Genomic DNA, 17,281 nt, shown 5'->3' on the forward strand with positions numbered 1-17,281 from the left:
TTAAAGAAATTTTAGCTGTGCTGAAAACTTATAAAGGATAAGTTCACCTTTAACCCCCTCTTGGTAGACAAATGGTGCAAAGGGCGAGTACTGGAAAATAAGTATGAGTAGCTGGTGGGGCCAGTAAGTAAGCTAAACTCTTTACTTTGCCTTGCATTCGCAAAATAAAGGTTCACTTTGGGAAGCGAACACCTGTTTAATAATTTTTGTGAATTGACCTTTACATATGCAATACTGCAAAAATTATAATATAACTTGCCTTCAGAAAGTCCATCAATAGGAAAATATATGGACAATGGACAGTAACAAAAATAATCTCTGTGATAGGCTTTAGTGAAATGACCACTTTACTGGGTTGCCTTTTTGCTAACACTAACACAAGTAGAAATTATATGTATTATTGCATATTTTTATACTAATCATATTAATTTATCAGTCCTGAACTATAGTAACTATAAAAACTTCAAATACCTCAAATTTTTGACATTTTATTTGAGGTTTTCCTAATACAAAGCAATTAGTATAAGAATGTACCGCTATGGAAATTAGACTCAGATATCCCAAAATGGACTAAACAGCTCTATATATACTATATATGCTTTTGGCAGCAAGAATCACGATTACATGTTTTTGGAAAACAGCTGTGGTGCACTTAGATTATGTTAAACATACATTGAACTGGATTATTGTGAATGATAAGCTGGAGCTCGGGAGCCTGGTCTGGAAGGAACCCACCACAGGAGGCAGTTGACCCTAACCGGGGAGGCAGCAGAGAGAGCAAGGAGGGACAGTTAGTAGATCAGCAAGGTGCAGGAACAGACAAGGGGAGAGACTGCCAGCTGTTGCGGGTCTCTCTTGAAGACAGTAGTGTGCCAAGTCTTCATCCAACCTTGCCCTGGGGAGTCCCCATGTCTGTGTCAGTCAGGAGGACTGGAAAGAAAAGTAAAGTAGTCAGGTGGGCTGGTGGAAGCCAGGTGGGCTAGCATTTCTGCAGGCAGTAGAACTGGGATCAGTGTCTACAGGAAGGCAGAAGGTGGTGCAAGGATGCTGTTCACGCCATATGTGCTACTTCACCAAGGGACTGAGAGTTCCTAGCCTGTAATGGGCTGTTGCTGAGCTAACAAAACTACTGTTAGTTTCCCCAGGGGTGAGCCAGCAGAGGCTGTACAAAAGGAAACCAAGTTTGTCAGGAGGAAGGCAGAAGAGGAATCTGTAAATAGGGAGGAAGTTGTCCCTGGTTCTTTTTTATGGACATTTTCAAGTTGGACATTACCTAATCCTTTACCCCATCCAACGTATCATCTCCTAATAAAATAACAAAAACAAGCCAGAGGACTGACATCTGTGTCAGATGCAAGAAGGTAATGCTGTGTGACTGGCTGTGTAGCAGTTGGGAACCCTGACTTCAGCAACTTTTAAAGGGGTAGTGCTACAATCATATTAAAAAAAAACTCTTAAAAATTCAGACAATATCAAGATTTTATGTACCAAGAGTTATGTTTATTCTTTATTTTTCAAAACATACTCTATATAATTGCAGTTTTGTGCAAATAATGAGCCTTTAGTATCTGACGATAAGTCTTAATATGGTTCGCTGGGACATGTTTTTAGAGGTGATGCTTCATTGGGGAAATCAGCAACCTCAGAAATATGCTTACTTGGTCCAGGCAGTCGAACAATGGTTGGGACTGGTGGACTTAAAGTTTCCTCATCAAGATAGTAAACTTGAAGGGATCCCTTCGTTCTCTTAAAAGGTTGCTTATTAGTGTTTTCTTCTGATGAAGAACCATGTTCATCTACTGTATGGTTGTGATGGTCATGATGATGAGGGTGATGGTGGTGAGCTGGATCATGTGGGTGAGAATGGCTTTGATGGTCATGGTTTTGACCAGGATGATGATGATGATGATGATGATGATGATGATGATGATGATGATGATGACCAGGATGGCAGTTATCTCTGTGACCTCTGTGTTGTCCACAATTCTTGCCTTTACCAAGTTCACATTTTTTAGGCAAATCCTTGCTTTGTCCTTGTCCTGCTTCACCTGTTCCTACCTCTTCTGCCCCTGTTTCACTGTGTCCAACATTATCTTTTAATTTCTCCACCTGGGCACCTTCCTTTCCATGGTCACAAGAGCCATGTCCGTGGTGATGATGATGATGATGATGATGATGGTGATCATCATCCTTGAATAGACAAAACAAATAACAATGTAATTTCTGATCTACTGTATGAAGTGTATCATTTACAAATACAATTTTGAGCAAATATTTTATTACTAATTGCATAGTACCATAGATTTTCACCCTCAATTTTGTAATGGTAAACAGCTTTCAAACATTCACTAAAAAAGACATTACATATTTACCGGCCCCTTCCCGCTCTCCATTCTGACACATCCCTGCAGCAGCTGGCGGCATATGGGAGGGTGTAAGCCGGCAGAGCTGCGGGGGACGAGGGGGGCCAGGGGAGCACACAGGAGCCTTGGGGGCAGCAAAAAGAAGAGGAAAGCTGGATAGGAGGGGCAGCATATAGAGGAACCGATACCCTCCATTTTCCTCCTGCAGCCACTGAATGAATGCAGGAGGGAGAGAAGGAGAAGCAGGCTTTCATAAGTTCAAGTTCCTTTATATGCCTCTCCTGCTGCCCCTCCTGCTGTACAGGTGAGCTGTGTGACCCCCTTGAGCATGGGGCCAGGTTGCAATTGTGACCCCTGTATTTACGCCCCTGTGTTCATATATGTTTCATTTAGCTATACGCATTAGCCATTCCCTTAACGTTGATGCTTTATGTGTTATTAATGTTAACTTTATGTCTTATTTCTTGTATCTTATCCTTCTATATTTTTAAAATATCAGTGCTTAGTGTAATGATAGTACGTACTGGATGCACAAAAAGCTGTGGCTAGTTGCCATGTTGTTCAGAAATCATAGGTCAGCCATGAAAGTTTTGTAGAACAGTTACACATTGCAGCAGCAAATACTTAGGAATGCATCTCCATAGCCTTCTAGCCTTCTAGCACACATTTCAAAAGAGCCTCAACTTTGGGACAGCGGAAACCAGCACACAGGCCTGCAGAGCTGTAAACAGCCAATTAAGTTCTGGCAGGATATTTATTTCTGCTGACCAGACCTATTGTAAAAAACTATGACCAAATCCATTAGGAATACATAGCATGACATAAAATGTCTACCCAGAACTAATGGAGATCGTAAAAAGCAGTCAAGCTAAATGTGACCTCTTGGAGACCTTTGCCCAATTCACAAATCAACAAAATCCACACACAATTCATATAATCAAACAGGATCAAGACACATTAATATTAAGTATAGATTTAAATGGGCAATATCCTACCGAACAAATCGAGGTCATACATGACTAAGCTAGCACATACAGAAGGGAAGATAGCAGTCAGATACCTCCTGGGCGACAGGATTATCTGAGATACTATGTGTTTAGTATCCCTGGACAGGAAATTCAATGCTGAACAATAATCAGTTTCAAGAATGCAACCGGCACATATTGGAAGATAATAGTAGTAAAAAACTGCATGTAAGGGAGGGCCGTGATACCGTCATAAACTCAGTGACATCCCATGGCCACGCCTCAGACGTTTAATTGGTCAGATGGACTCTGTCAACACCACTTTGATCCCAGAAAAAAAGGGCATGCCAAGACACTTCTCATGTACCCATAGCTCCCAACTGTCCCTGATTTCGAGGGACTGTCCCTGATTTGGGACAAAGTCCCTCTTTCCCTCATTTTGGTCTGATCTATATAGTAGTATATAAAATGCACTATCAAAAAGTGTTTTACAGTGCTAAATCTTTCATTAAAATTCTAAATTGCTGCATTTGTAAATTCCAAAAACCAATATAACAGGAATTAGTAGTGGTAAAAAAAAGCACTTGTGGGTTTAAACAATCTATTTCTTGTGTACAATTCTCCTTTAGGGGGGCGTGGCAGGGTGTGTGTCCTATGCCTATGTACTTTTCCTAATAGTTGTCCCTCATTCCCATCTCAGAATGTTGGTAGGTATGTGTACCATCAACAAGGAGCATCTGTCAAGTTTGAGAACCAATAACATCTTGCTCTTTGACTGCCAAACCCAAGGACACTGCAAGTATTTTTCCACCCTTCCACCCTTTTTTCTGTAAATATTTTATTTGCACCAATTGACCTTTTCATTATTAAACCTTATTCTGAAAAGTGTTAACCTTGTCTTTAATTGCGCTATGCAAACTAAAAAAGAATCCCTGTCTCTTGAAAAGTGCTACTGTATAGTATAAATCCTCTGAACACATCTGTCTGTGGTGAGTGTGTGTTACAGATGTTTATTGTAAAATCATCGTGGGTAATTGCTAAGATTACGAGTTCCTCCTTTTCAGTCAAAAGGGGGTAGTGGTAGTTTAAAGTTTAAATTGCTTAATTAATTTAACCCAGTAACAAATCACTCTCAGGCTGCTGGCACCTAGATTGGGTCCCACAAGCTAGGAAATCTTTGTGCTGGGTGCAACTGAGTGTGGCATTGTTACGCAAGTGACAGTTCGATGTAAGATTGGCCAGTTCTTTGTCACAAGTTGGTAAGGAGGGCAGGGATCTGATATCCACCTCCGTCACACTTAGGTATTGCATTCATACCTGGCTTACATAAATGTTGTTGTTATAAAAATTTGATAATAATACTAATATCAATTACACTTACCCTTGGGTCATAGATTTCACAGGACACAGAATATTTTTCCTGTCCATCAGGTGTATTATATGCAGTACCTGTGCAGAAGCCAACATGCTGCAAGAGAAAACAAAGTTAATTCCGTTGCTAAATCTGTAGCATATAAAGCTATGTATAATATCCCAAATCTAGATTTTATTTATTGTCTTTATTGTCTTTGAAACAATAGCTCCAAGGCCACTCACAATATTTTGTTACGCTGCTTTTTTTTATTTTACAGACCAGAATAGTGATTTTACCTACCTGGGACCACAAAAAGTATAGTGACATTTGGATCAAAGTCAAAGTGGAACTAGGGGGAAGGGGGAAAGGAAAGGGGGGGGGGCACTAACAATAATGTACAAATATGCACTTGTACATTACAACTTACCATAGCTTTGCCTGCTCTATCAATAATAGCTCTTCACTCTCACTCACTGGTGCCATCCTTATGGAAGCTTCTCCTGTTGCTGGAGCTTCCTTGTTCTGCAACTAGGCAAACCGTGATGAAACTCATACATAGGTGCAATGATGTTGCACCATCCCACTACTAAGCTACACTCTTTACTATTTGATAGGAGTGGGGCTGTACACAGTATACTGAGCAGAATTTTCTAGTAAAAAGGAAAGACATGTTTTGGCACAAACTTGTTTTGAGGATACAATAAGGCTACTTTCACACTGAGGCGCTTTAGGCGCTACAGCGCTAAAAATAGCTCCTATATAGTGCCTGTAAAGCGCCTCTTCTGTGTCTCCAGTGTGAAAGGGCTTTCACACTGGAGTGGTGCGCTTGCAGGACGGTCAAAAAAGTCCTGCAAGCCGTATTTTTGCAGTGCTATAGGAGCGATGTATTCACTGCTCCTAAAGCACCCCTTCCCATTGAAAACAATGGGGCAGCGCAGCAAACCCGCCGGCAAAGCGCCACTGCAGCGGTGCTTTGTGGGAGGTTTTAACCCTTTTTCGGTTAAAACCGTCCCGCTAGCGGCCGAATAGCGCAGCTAAAACGACGGTAAAGCGGTGCTAAAATAACTCAAATCAACAAACACACAATACCTGTGCTCCTAAATAGATAAAGAGATATGGCACAGCTTGTCTACTTTCTACAGAGTAAATGCATATCTACCACAGATTAACCAAGTAAACGGCCTTTACAAGCAATATTGCTCTAAAATATCCAGGTGTGGGGTCACCAGTCAGTGGGCATCTGTAATAATCTTAATTTCTTGAATCACTATAATAGTTCAGCCTTACCTCTCAAAGAATACTTGTCTCATAGAACTATTGCTGCAGCACCCACATTTATAGTTTTTTCTTAGTCCCCCTGCAATGTCTCAGAAATACCTGTTGATCCTGCCAGTGAAGTTCACCCAATGCAGCTTCCTGTGATGATATGGCAATGATTTTACACTGCGCCTCAATTCAGAGCAGAGTTGCCATCCTCATGTGGACTGGGCCTACTTGCAGTACATTGAGATTAAAAAATGTTGCAGTGAGATTGGTTATTATAAGCATTGTCACTGCTGATTTATAACCCTGTAGCTTGTCAATCGGCTCCTGGCCACACCTAATCCCACCCACTGCTTTCTGGATTTTCAGCACTGCCTCTGTTTCCGGGACCCTCCTATGGTGAGCTGCAGTGTCTGAAAGAGGAACACATGAGACACACATGAAGGAGGATTTGGTTCAGTCAGGAAAGGTTTCGGGAATCTTTTTTTAACTTTATGAGGCTTGTGCAGATAGTAACTAGATCTTGTACTTATTTAGACTGTCATACAGGAGCCTTTATTATTTACCAGTATTTCTCTATCAGAGCAGGGGTGTCAGCCTGTAAGGCCATCCTATTTCCTGCCAGATAACATTTACTCAAAAAACTGAAAAATAAAATAAAGGCTTATTGACAGTTATACCCTTCACAACCTTACAGTAAGATTAAGCATTAAGATAAAAAAAAAAAAAAAAAAAAAAAAAAGAACCTTCTGTGTGCAGCAGCCCCCCTCAGCCTCCCTAGTACTTAACTGAGCCCCATCTCAATCCAGTGATGTTGCACGAGAGCCTTGGATGTCTGGGACTCTCCTTCCTGACTGGCTGAGACACAGCAACAGGTGCCATTGGCTCCCAATGCTGTCAATCAAAGTCAGTGAGCAAATGAGGAGAGAGCGAGTCGCAGCTCCGTGTCTGAAAGGACACAGAGTAGTGGCTTGGCTCCAGTGCTCCCATAGCAAGCAGCTTGCTGTGGGGGCACCCGGCAAGAGTGAGGGGCCAGGAGCGCCGGCGAGGAACCCAAGAAGAGGAGGATCTGGGCTGTTCTGTGCAAAACCACTACACAGAGGAGGCTTTTGGCAGCAGCAGGAGCCAATCAGGAGATGGAGGGGCGGGGCCATGGCTCCATCTGTGAATGAACACACAGAGCAGTGGCTCGGCTCCAGTGCCCCCATAGCAAGCTGCTTGCTGTGGGGGCATCCGCCAAGAGTGAGGGGCCAGGAATGCCGGCGAGGAAGTGGAGGATCTGGGCTGCTCTGTGCAAAACCACTACATAGAGGAGGCAAGTATAACAAGCTGAGCCTCTACTCTGTGTGTCCATTCAGACACGGAGCCGCAAATTGGCCCCGCCCCTCCATCTCCTGATTGGCTCCCGCTGCTGCCAAAAGCCAATCAGGAGTGCGAGTCCCCAGAGAGGCAAGGCTTTCTTGGACATCGCTAGATCGAGAGGCGGCTCAGGTAAGTATTAGGGGTGCTGGGGGCTGCACACAGATGGTTTTTTACCTTCATGCATATAATGCATGAAGTTAAAAAACCTTGTTCCTTTACAACTACTAATATCACTTTAACCACTTCCCGCCCGGCCTATAGCAGATTGACGGCTGGGTGGTGGTTCTGTTATCCTGACTGGGCGTCATATGACGTCCAGCAGGATAACATGCCTGCGCGCATCGCGGCGTGTCAGTCTGACATGCCGCATCTCCGATCATGGTAAGAAGCCTCTGACAGAGGCTTTTTACCACGTGACCAATCACAGCTGATCCTCGCGTGAACCAGGAAGTGTCGGTACACGGCAGTCCTCGGTTCACGCTGACAGGGAAAGCCGATCGGCGGATCTCCCTGTCGGGGGGGGGGGGGGGTTTCTGTGCTGCACAGCCCCATCAGATGTGCCACCACAGCTGCCAAAAAGGTGCCCATCAGCTGCCAGTCAGTGACCCCTTAGGATCGCTGGTCAGTGCCCAATAAAGTGCCAGTCAGTGCCCTACAGTAACACCTATCATAACCTCATCAGTACCTCATCATCAGTGCTGCCCATTAGTGCCACCTGTCAGTGCCAATCAGTACCGCCTATCAGTGCCAATCAGTGCCGCCTATCAGTGCCCATCACAGCCACTTGTCAGTGCCACCTATCAGTGCCCATCAGTGTCACCTATCGGTGCCCATCAGTGCTGCATATCAGTGCCCATCAATTCTACATATCAGTGCTTCCTCATCAGTGCCCATCAGTGCCACCTTATCAGTGCCAACTCATCAGTGCCCGGAAGTGAAGGAGAAAACAACATTTTATAACAGACAAAGAAAAACTTTTTTTTTTTTTTTCAAAAATGTCAGACTTTTTAAGTTTGTTTTGCAAAAAATAAAAAGCCCAGTGGTGATCAAATACCACCAAAAGAAAGCTCTATTTGTAGGAAGAAAATGATAAAAATTTAGTTTTGGGTACAGCGTAGTATGACCATACAATTGTCATTCAAAGTGCAACAGCACTGAAAGCTGAAAATTATCCTGGGCAGGAAGGGGCGAAAGTGCCCGGTATTGAAGTGGTTAAGCAATCATGGTTTTTATGTAATCATCACAATATGATATATTTAAAAAGAGCATTGAATGTGACATTTATACTCACCAGGAAAATTCACTGAATGTTACATCCACTGCTTTATTAATATATTCCTTTAGTTACAAATGCACAACTGTAAAGAGACTATTTTACTTACAGCTTTGCTATCACTGAGAGACTTGCAGTTGTCAAGGATGGCATCTTTCTGTGTTTTCAAACAATCCGTTTCCTTTATGATGAAAAGGATAAAGTAAGACTGTCCAATCATCCACTGTTAAAAAAAAAAAAAACAAAAAAAAAAAAGCGAAGACATTTTCTATATTAAATATTTTCTTCTTTTATGTCTCTCTAAAGACATCATTTATATGCTTTGTAAATACTATTACATACAGCCTAGCATGTTGACAAAAGGACTGATTGTGAACTGGTTAACAGTTCCAGAGAGCAACGTTCAAATAACTAAACCCAAAAACAAAACTGTAATATATTGCAGCTTATCATTCTTTGGATGTGGTGGCTGCATTAGTTTTCAGAACATTTTCAGCAATTGCAGAAAATACCTGTTGATCTGCCCAGAACTGCAGCGCCCTTGTCACTTCCCGAGCTTACCAGATAGCACAAACAATCTTCTCTTTCTTCTGTAAACTACTAATCCCATCAGCTCAATGTAAAGCATTTCCCCATTCTTCCTAGTGACAGGACACTGATCACCGCTCCCTGTAATCGGGAGCGGTGATCAGTGTCGTGTCACACATAGCCCACCCCCCCCCCCCACAGTTAGAATCACTCCCTAGGACACACTTAACTCCCACAGCGCCCCTCCTGGTTAACCCCTTCACTGCCAGTCACATTTACACAGTAATCCGTGCATTTTTTAATCACACTGATCGCTTTATAAATGTTAATGGTCCCAAAATAGCTCCAGAAGTATCCGATCTGTTCACCATAATGTCGCAGTCATGATATAAAAAAAAAAAAAGGATTAATAAAAATGCCATAAAACTATCCCCTATTTTGTAGACGCTATAACTTTTCCGCAAACAAATCAATAAATGCCTATTGCGATTTTTTTTTTTTTTTACCAAAAATATGTAGAAGAATACGTATCGGCCTAAACTGAGGGAAAAAAAAATGTTTTTTTATATATTTTTTGGGGATATTTATTATAGCAAAAAGTAAAAAATAATGCATTTTTTTTCAAAATTGTCGCTCTTTTTTTGTTTATAATAAAAACCACAGAGGTGATCAAATACCACCAAAAGAAAGCTCTTTGTGGGGAAAAAGGGACGTCAATTTTGTTTGGGAGCCACGTCGCACGACCGCGCAATTGTCAGTTAAAGCGATGCTGTGCCGAATCGCAAAAAACACTCTGGTCTTTGGCCAGCCAAATAGTCCGGGGCTAAAGTGGTTACATCTGTCCAAACAAGAGTCTAGTAGACATCCTGGGTATGATAAAGTTTGAAACACTAAATCATAAAATTATAATATAATAAATAATTATAAAAAATAAAATAAATTTTTATTCAATAATGTAATCAAATGCAAATCACTGAAATTTGTTCAAACAAGGGTGCAATATTATTAGTCATTGTCAGTGTTAGTTTAGTTGACTAAAACATTTTGGTCGACTAACTTAATACCATTTTAGTCGACTAAAATATGACTAAAACTAAAACAATTGAGATGACTAAAATGGGACTAAAACTAAAATGCCATTTTAGTTGACTAAGACTAAAACTAAATTGAAAATTTGATGTAAAAAATAACACTGGTCTGTAGTGCATGTTCATACCTCAGTACCATAAATAATAACATATTAGATTTTTCACTCCAGCAGTATATCATGAGTTTGGAAATTGTAGAGAAATGCTTAATGATGCATTACGATTTAATTCTACCCATTAGATTTTAGATGACTAAAATTAGTTTTAGTCAACTAAAATAATTTTAGTTGACTAAAATGTACTGGAAATTTAGTCGACTAAATACAACTAAAATTAAAACAATTGCAGAAGACTGAAATGAGACTAAAACTAAAATGCCATTTTAGTCCCAAGACTAAAACTAAATCAGAATTTGCTGCCAAAATTAACACTGGTCACTGTAATATTAGACACTGCATATTGGTTTAGTAAACATCCCGGGTATGAAAAATTTTGAAACATGGGACTGTACAAAGTCTGACATCACAATCAGGACAATGGAAAGCGTCCCTCTACGTCAAAAGTAGTTTTAGACAGCTAGAAAATAGCGATACTGAATTAGAATCACTTGCAGAATTGAGCGATAGGGATTTGTGGGGAAATTCGTCATCAGACAGCGACGATTCTGCGATTCTGCGACTGAGCTCACTGATTGACTGAGTTGTACGGATCAGCTGCGTGATCCATACCACAGTCAATAGAGCACCAAGTTCGCACATCACTGAGCTCAGTTGCAGAATCGTCGCTGTCGTCACTTTCAGTGTCTGATGACGAATTTCCCCACAAATCGCTATCGCTCAATTCTGCAAGTGATTCTAATCACTTAGTGATTCTCACTATCAATGTTTTCTAGCTGGTCTAAAACCACTTTTGACGTAAAGGGACGCTTTTTGGATGCTATGGACAATCTTTCCAGGCAGAAAGAACGACATATATAATATAAAACTACATGTAGGGCACTGGCCAAAGCACTAGGGACAAAACTGAGGTCAAATGATTTGATAGAGTAATGTAATCTACAGATTGCAATGTATTATGTTTTTCCTTGTCAAAAGAAGTTTGAGTATACAATGTTATAAAGATACATAAAGTAAGTTTACAAGGATCTATAAAGTAAGCTTATTGTTTTACAGTAGGGTTTATATAGGTAAATATCATGAAATTTCAAATATTAAACATTGGGTTCACGTAAACCTAAATTAAAGATATATATAATTTCCTTAGTTACTTTTGTAGGTATTTAAATGATTTATACCTACTATACATATTGTTTACAAGTAGAGTGTATATAGGTCAAATAAATTCTGATAATGAGCTTTAATCGTAAGGTGGAGAAAAGGAAAGAGAAAGAAGAAAAAGGGTTGAAAGGTAGAGGTATGATCCACAAGGTTGTCCCGCTCGTCAGTTTATTATTCTTTTTAGTTCTCTTTGAAGCCTTAGAATGGGTGTCTCTGTAAGTCATTTAATCTGTTACCATGGCAACAGGACAGAGTCATTGAAGTTTGACAGGAACTGTTTTATCCAAGGATGCCAAAGTTTTTCAAATTTTGGAATTTGATTTTGATCGATGGCTACCATCTTAGCATGGGACATTGTATTATTCATTCTGTGAATTGTTTCTGCTAGTACCAACGTAGGAAATTTCCATGCCTTGGCCACTGTTTGTTTTGCAGCCGTTATTAGTTGGATCATAAGTTTGAATTGAGAGAGTGTTAACCATTCCGGTTTTAGATTAAGTAAAGTTAAATATGGATCTGGTTGTATTATTTTTTTAAATATTTTAGATGCAATCACGAAGACTTCCTTCCAGAAGGTTTGGATTACTGGGCACGTCCACCATATGTGTAAATATGTGCCTATTTCTGGGCATCCTCGAAAACAAAGAGCTGAGGTATTAGGTGAATATTTTGCCACTCTAGCGGGTACAAGGTACCAGCGAGTTAGGACTTTATAATTTGTCTCCAGTGCTAAGATGTTGGGTGAAGATGACTTAGATGTGAGCCATATGTTAGACCAGTCCGTGTCTTCTAAAGTTCGTCCCAGGTCCTCCTCCCACCTCTGAACGTAAGAGGGTCTATTAAGATTTGCTACTCCATATAATTGATTATAAAGTGATGAAATTGTACCTTTAGCAAATGGATCTTTTGTACAGATTGATTCAAAAATGGATAATTGGGATAATGGTGTATCCCCCTTTAGGAATGGTGTATAGAAATTTTGGATTTGGAGATATCTAAATATCTCAGAGTTTGGTAGATCATATTTTTCTCTAAGCGATGGGAATGAAAGGAATGATTTAGATGCTATGAAATCATTTAGTGTCTGAATGCCTGATGTTGTCCAAGCTTTAAAAGAATTTGGGTAGATCCATGCCGGATAAAAGGCCGGATTTCTGATAAAAGAAAGGAGAGGATTGTGTGGAGATTGTAACTGATATTTGGTTTTTAGTTTATCCCAGAGAGATAAGAAGTGTTTAGTTATGGGATTATGAATTTTAAAGCGGTCTTTAGGATCAAGCCATAATAAATTTGATATTAATAGAGGGTCATTTTCTGAAGCCTCTATAAATACCCATAATGGGATTTCCTGTTTTGCATGGTATTTGGACAGACTGGCCAAATGTGCTGCTCTGTAGTAGTTAGTAAAATTAGGGTATCCCAGGCCTCCTTTATTTTTGGGAAGATGTAGTGTGTGTATAGGTATACGTGGTTTAGAAGAGCCCCATATAAACAAAGTTGCTCTTTTTTGTACTATTCTCAAAAAATAGGAAGGAATTGGAATAGGGAGGACTCTGAATAGATAAAGCAATTTGGGTAGAATAGTCATTTTGATTGCATTAATCTTCCCTATCCAGGATAAAGGAAGTTGCGACCATTGTTTTATTAGATTTGTGATCTGTCTTAATACAGGAGGATAATTGGTTGAGAATAAGTCAGAATGAGATGCTGTTAAATGAATTCCAAGATATGGGATTGATTTTTCTGCCCATGTGAATGGGAGTGCAGCCCTAGCCGGGATCAATTCCATGTTTGTGAGTGAAATATTAAGCACTAGGCATTTCTTAGGATTAATCATAAGGCCGGATAGGGCTGCAAATCCATCAAGAGCTGGTATTAAGTTAGGACCAGAGACCTGTGGTGATGATAGAAAAAGTAATATATCGTCTGCAAATATACATAATTTGTGTGTAATACCTCCTACTTCAATGCCAGTTATAGTTTGGTTTGTTCTGATGTATTGGGCCATGGGTTCGAGTATAAGGGCAAATAATAAGGGAGATAATGGGCAACCCTGTCGGGTACCTCTTTCGATATTAAAGGCTTCAGATTTGTATCCAGCATATTTTATATAGGCTTTGGGTTTATTATATAATGCTTTGATCCATGTTAAAAAGTGGGGTCCAAAACCCCATTTTTGTAATGAATATTGCATATATTGCCAGGATACTGTGTCAAATGCCCTCTTAATATCGAGAGATAGCAATGTATTATGTTTTTTGTACTTTTTTAAATTTGCCATCGGGTTTCCCCCCCATGCGTCGCAACGCTCGCAGGGAATGGAGCCCGGAACAGTGAGACATCAGGCGGAGGATCCGACCGGAGGATACAGTGGGAGGACATTGCAGAATCCTAGGGACAAGGTAAGTAACTTGTACCAGGATACTGTGGTGTGATCCAGAGTGTGGCTCAGGGTTACATAGTTACATAGTAGGTGAGGTTGAAAAAAGACACAAGTTTATCAAGGCCAACCTATGTGTGTGATTATATGTCAGTATTACATTGTATATCCCTGTATGTTGTGGTCGTTCGGGTGCTTATCTAATTTTAGTCCTTAGTTCTCATTTTTTTAAACTATCGATGCCCCCCTCTGAGACCACCGCCTGTGGAGAACAGGGGTCCTGTTCACAGGGCCCCCTAGCAGAGAGCCCCGATGTAGTTTAAAGTTAAACCTCTTTTCTTCTAATTTTAATGAGTGGCCACGAGTCTTGTTAAACTCCCTTCCGTGAAAAAGTTTTATCCCTATTGTGGGGTCACCAGTACGGTATTTGTAAATTGAAATCATATCCCCTCTCAAGGGTCTCTTCTCCAGAGAGAATAAGTTCAGTGCTCGCAACCTTGCCTCATAACCAATATTCTCCAGACCCTTTATTAGTTTTGTTGCCCTTCTTTGTACTCGCTCCATTTCCAGTACATCCTTCCTGAGGACTGGTGCCCAGAACTGGACAGCATAAGCCAAGTGAGGCCGGACCAGAGTCTTGTAGAGCGGGAGAATTATTGTTTTATCCCTGGAGTTAATCCCTTTTTAATACATGCCAATATTCTATTTGCTTTGTTAGCAGCAGCTTGGCATTGCATGCCATTGCTGAGCCTATCTACTTGGACCCCAAGGTCCTTTTCCATCCTAGATTCCCCCAGAGGTTCTCCCCCCAGTGTATAGATTGCATTCTTATTTTTGCCACCCAAATGCATTATTTTATATTTTTCTACATTAAACCTCATTTGCCATGTAGTTGCCCACCCCATTAATTTGTTCAGATCTTTTTGCAAGGTTTCAACATCCAGCAGAGAAGTTATTGCCCTGCTTAGATTAGTATTGTCCACAAATACAGAGATTGAACTGTTACCCCATCCTCCAGGTCGTTTATGAACAAATTAAATAGGATTGGTCTCAACACAGAACCCTGGGGGACCCCACTACCCACCCCTGACCAGTCCGAGTACTCCCCATTTATCACCACCCTCTGAACTCGCCCTTGTAGCCAGATTTCAATCCATGTACTCACCCTATGGTCCATGCCAATGGACCTTATTTTGTACAGTAAACGTTTATGGGGAACTGTGTCAATTGCTTTTGCAAAATCCAGATACACCACGTCTACGGGCCTTCCTTTATCTAGATGACAACTCAGCTCCTCATAGAAGGTTAATAGATTGTTTGGCAAGAACGATTCTTCATGAATCCATGCTGATTACTGCTAATGATACCGTTCTTATTACTAAAATCTTGTATATAGTCCTTATCATCCCCTCCAAGAGCTTGCATACTATTGATGTTAGGCTAACTGGTCTGTAATTCCCAGGGATGTATTTGGGCCCTTTTTAAATTACCGCTAGCGAGGTTAATCCAGTTGGGTATTGAGGTAAACTTGTTTGCTGTATATTTAGTAATCATATCCTTACTTACTAGTTTGCTTTTAGCTGCAATTATTATTATAATAATAATTATTATTATAAAAAAGTTAGATAAATCAGTTCTTTGGATGTTATTCTAAATAGTGTTAAAAAATTAAGTCAAAGAGAAACTGCATTCTGCTCACATAATTTGTAATAAAAACATCTTTGCCATTCTGAAGCTTCTCTCCAACCACTTTGCATATTATTTTATATATACTGTGATTCTTTACTTGCCAAATATGCTGCAGAAATCTCCCTCTACTAAGTCTGGCTGCATCCATTTTAATTGTGGGCAGCTAAAGCTGCTGCCTGTTCACTTCCTGAATTTACACAGGCACACCTCCAGCTCTGCAGCCCTGCAGCTCTGATTGGCCCTCTTATGACTCATGCCCCCTCCCTGGCAAACTCTTACACAGGCTCCACATGTGCACTTTAACTATTGAACTTTCTGCATCTTTGCACAGGATGGGGACCCCTGTGGCGTGAATCCACTCCCGTTGCCCTGCTGGTGGAAGGAGTGCCGATAACACCTGAAGCTGGTAGACGCTACCGACAGACTGCTCGTTAGCCTTCCTTTACCCTAGGGAACCACTTGTGTCTTCACATTTCCTTATACACACACTGATGTCCTCATAACCCAAGTACCTTAGTGACAACAATAGGATGGTGCCGGTTACTTGCATTACACCCACTTTAGTAACTTCAGACCAGGCGGGAAAAAGGTTTCAAAACTTTGCTTGAAAAAAGGGAACCAGACATCTCTCCATCTCTGGCCCGCTACAAGCCCTGGACTCCCCTCTTGGGGGCTCTCTGCTAGGGGGCCCTGTGAACAGGACCCCTGTCCTTTTTCTAAAACACAGGATTAGTGTGTCAGATCAAGGGAAAAACCAGCTAAAAGATCAAAGATCCAGAAAAGTATTAACTCCTACCCTCCTGTCCGGGACAGCACCTAACTGGCTATTTCCAACCCACTTACAAGTAGCATTACACGATTGCTGTGGGATTTAGGGATCTCTAGCCCATACTCCATTCTGGCGCCCTTCCACCCACATTTCCTACCTCCAAAAGCTATAACTCTGTGTGTGTCATGGCTTATGCATTTCAAGGTGTGTGCCCTCTTACTCAATGCTCTGAACAAGCACCGTATTTTATTGAATCTAATAACTGAATAAACACGCTGCTTGCAGAAGCTCAGGGAAGCAGTACTGAAACAGCAGGTTTCAGCAACACTGAACATTGCAAAGTGCTTGGGTAAGAATTTTAACAATAGTTTACTGGGGTGTATAACAATGCTGGTGTGCACTCTGCATTATGTACAGTGGGGACGGAAAGTATTCAGACCCCCTTACATTTTTCACTCTGTTATATTGCAGCCATTTGCTAAAATCATTTAAGTTCATTTTTTTCCTCATTAATGTACACACAGCAACCCATATTGACAGAAAAACACAGAATTGTTGACATTTTTGCAGATTTATTAAAAAAGAAAAAACAAAATATCACATGGTCCTAAGTATTCAGACCCTTTGCTGTGACACTCATATTTAACTCAGGTGCTGTCCATTACTTCTGATCATCCTTGAGGTGGTTCTACACCTTTGTTTGAGTCCAGCTGTGTTTGATTATACTGATTGGACTTGATTAGGAAAGCCACACACCTGTCTATATAAGACCTTACAGCTCACAGTGCATGTCAGAGCAAATGAGAATCATGAGGTCAAAGGAACTGCCTGAAGAGCTCAGAGACAGAATTGAGGCACAGATCTAGCCAAGGTTACAAAAACATTTCTGCTGCACTTAAGGTTCCTAAGAGCACAGTGGCCTCCATAATCCTTAAATGGAAGATGTTTGGGACGACCAGAACCCTGCCTA

At 40.8% G+C, this 17,281-nt stretch overlaps 1 protein-coding gene across 1 annotated transcript in view; it reads right to left on the reverse strand.

Moving 5' to 3' along the window:
• Nucleotides 1–1,478: 1,478 nt before the first annotated feature.
• Nucleotides 1,479–17,281, reverse strand: part of LOC141139810 (fetuin-B-like) — a 32,120-nt gene continuing 16,317 nt past the window's right edge. The window contains exons 5-7 of the mRNA XM_073626313.1: nucleotides 8,690–8,803; nucleotides 4,710–4,796; nucleotides 1,479–2,190 (exon numbers count right to left, since the gene is read on the reverse strand). Of these exons, the coding sequence (XP_073482414.1) occupies nucleotides 1,582–2,190; nucleotides 4,710–4,796; nucleotides 8,690–8,803 (810 nt within the window). The 3' untranslated portion in view covers nucleotides 1,479–1,581. The remainder of the gene's footprint in view (nucleotides 2,191–4,709; nucleotides 4,797–8,689; nucleotides 8,804–17,281) is intronic.

This window comes from Aquarana catesbeiana, linkage group LG04 (assembly GCF_042186555.1).
Source record: "Aquarana catesbeiana isolate 2022-GZ linkage group LG04, ASM4218655v1, whole genome shotgun sequence".
NCBI lineage: Eukaryota > Metazoa > Chordata > Amphibia > Anura > Ranidae > Aquarana > Aquarana catesbeiana.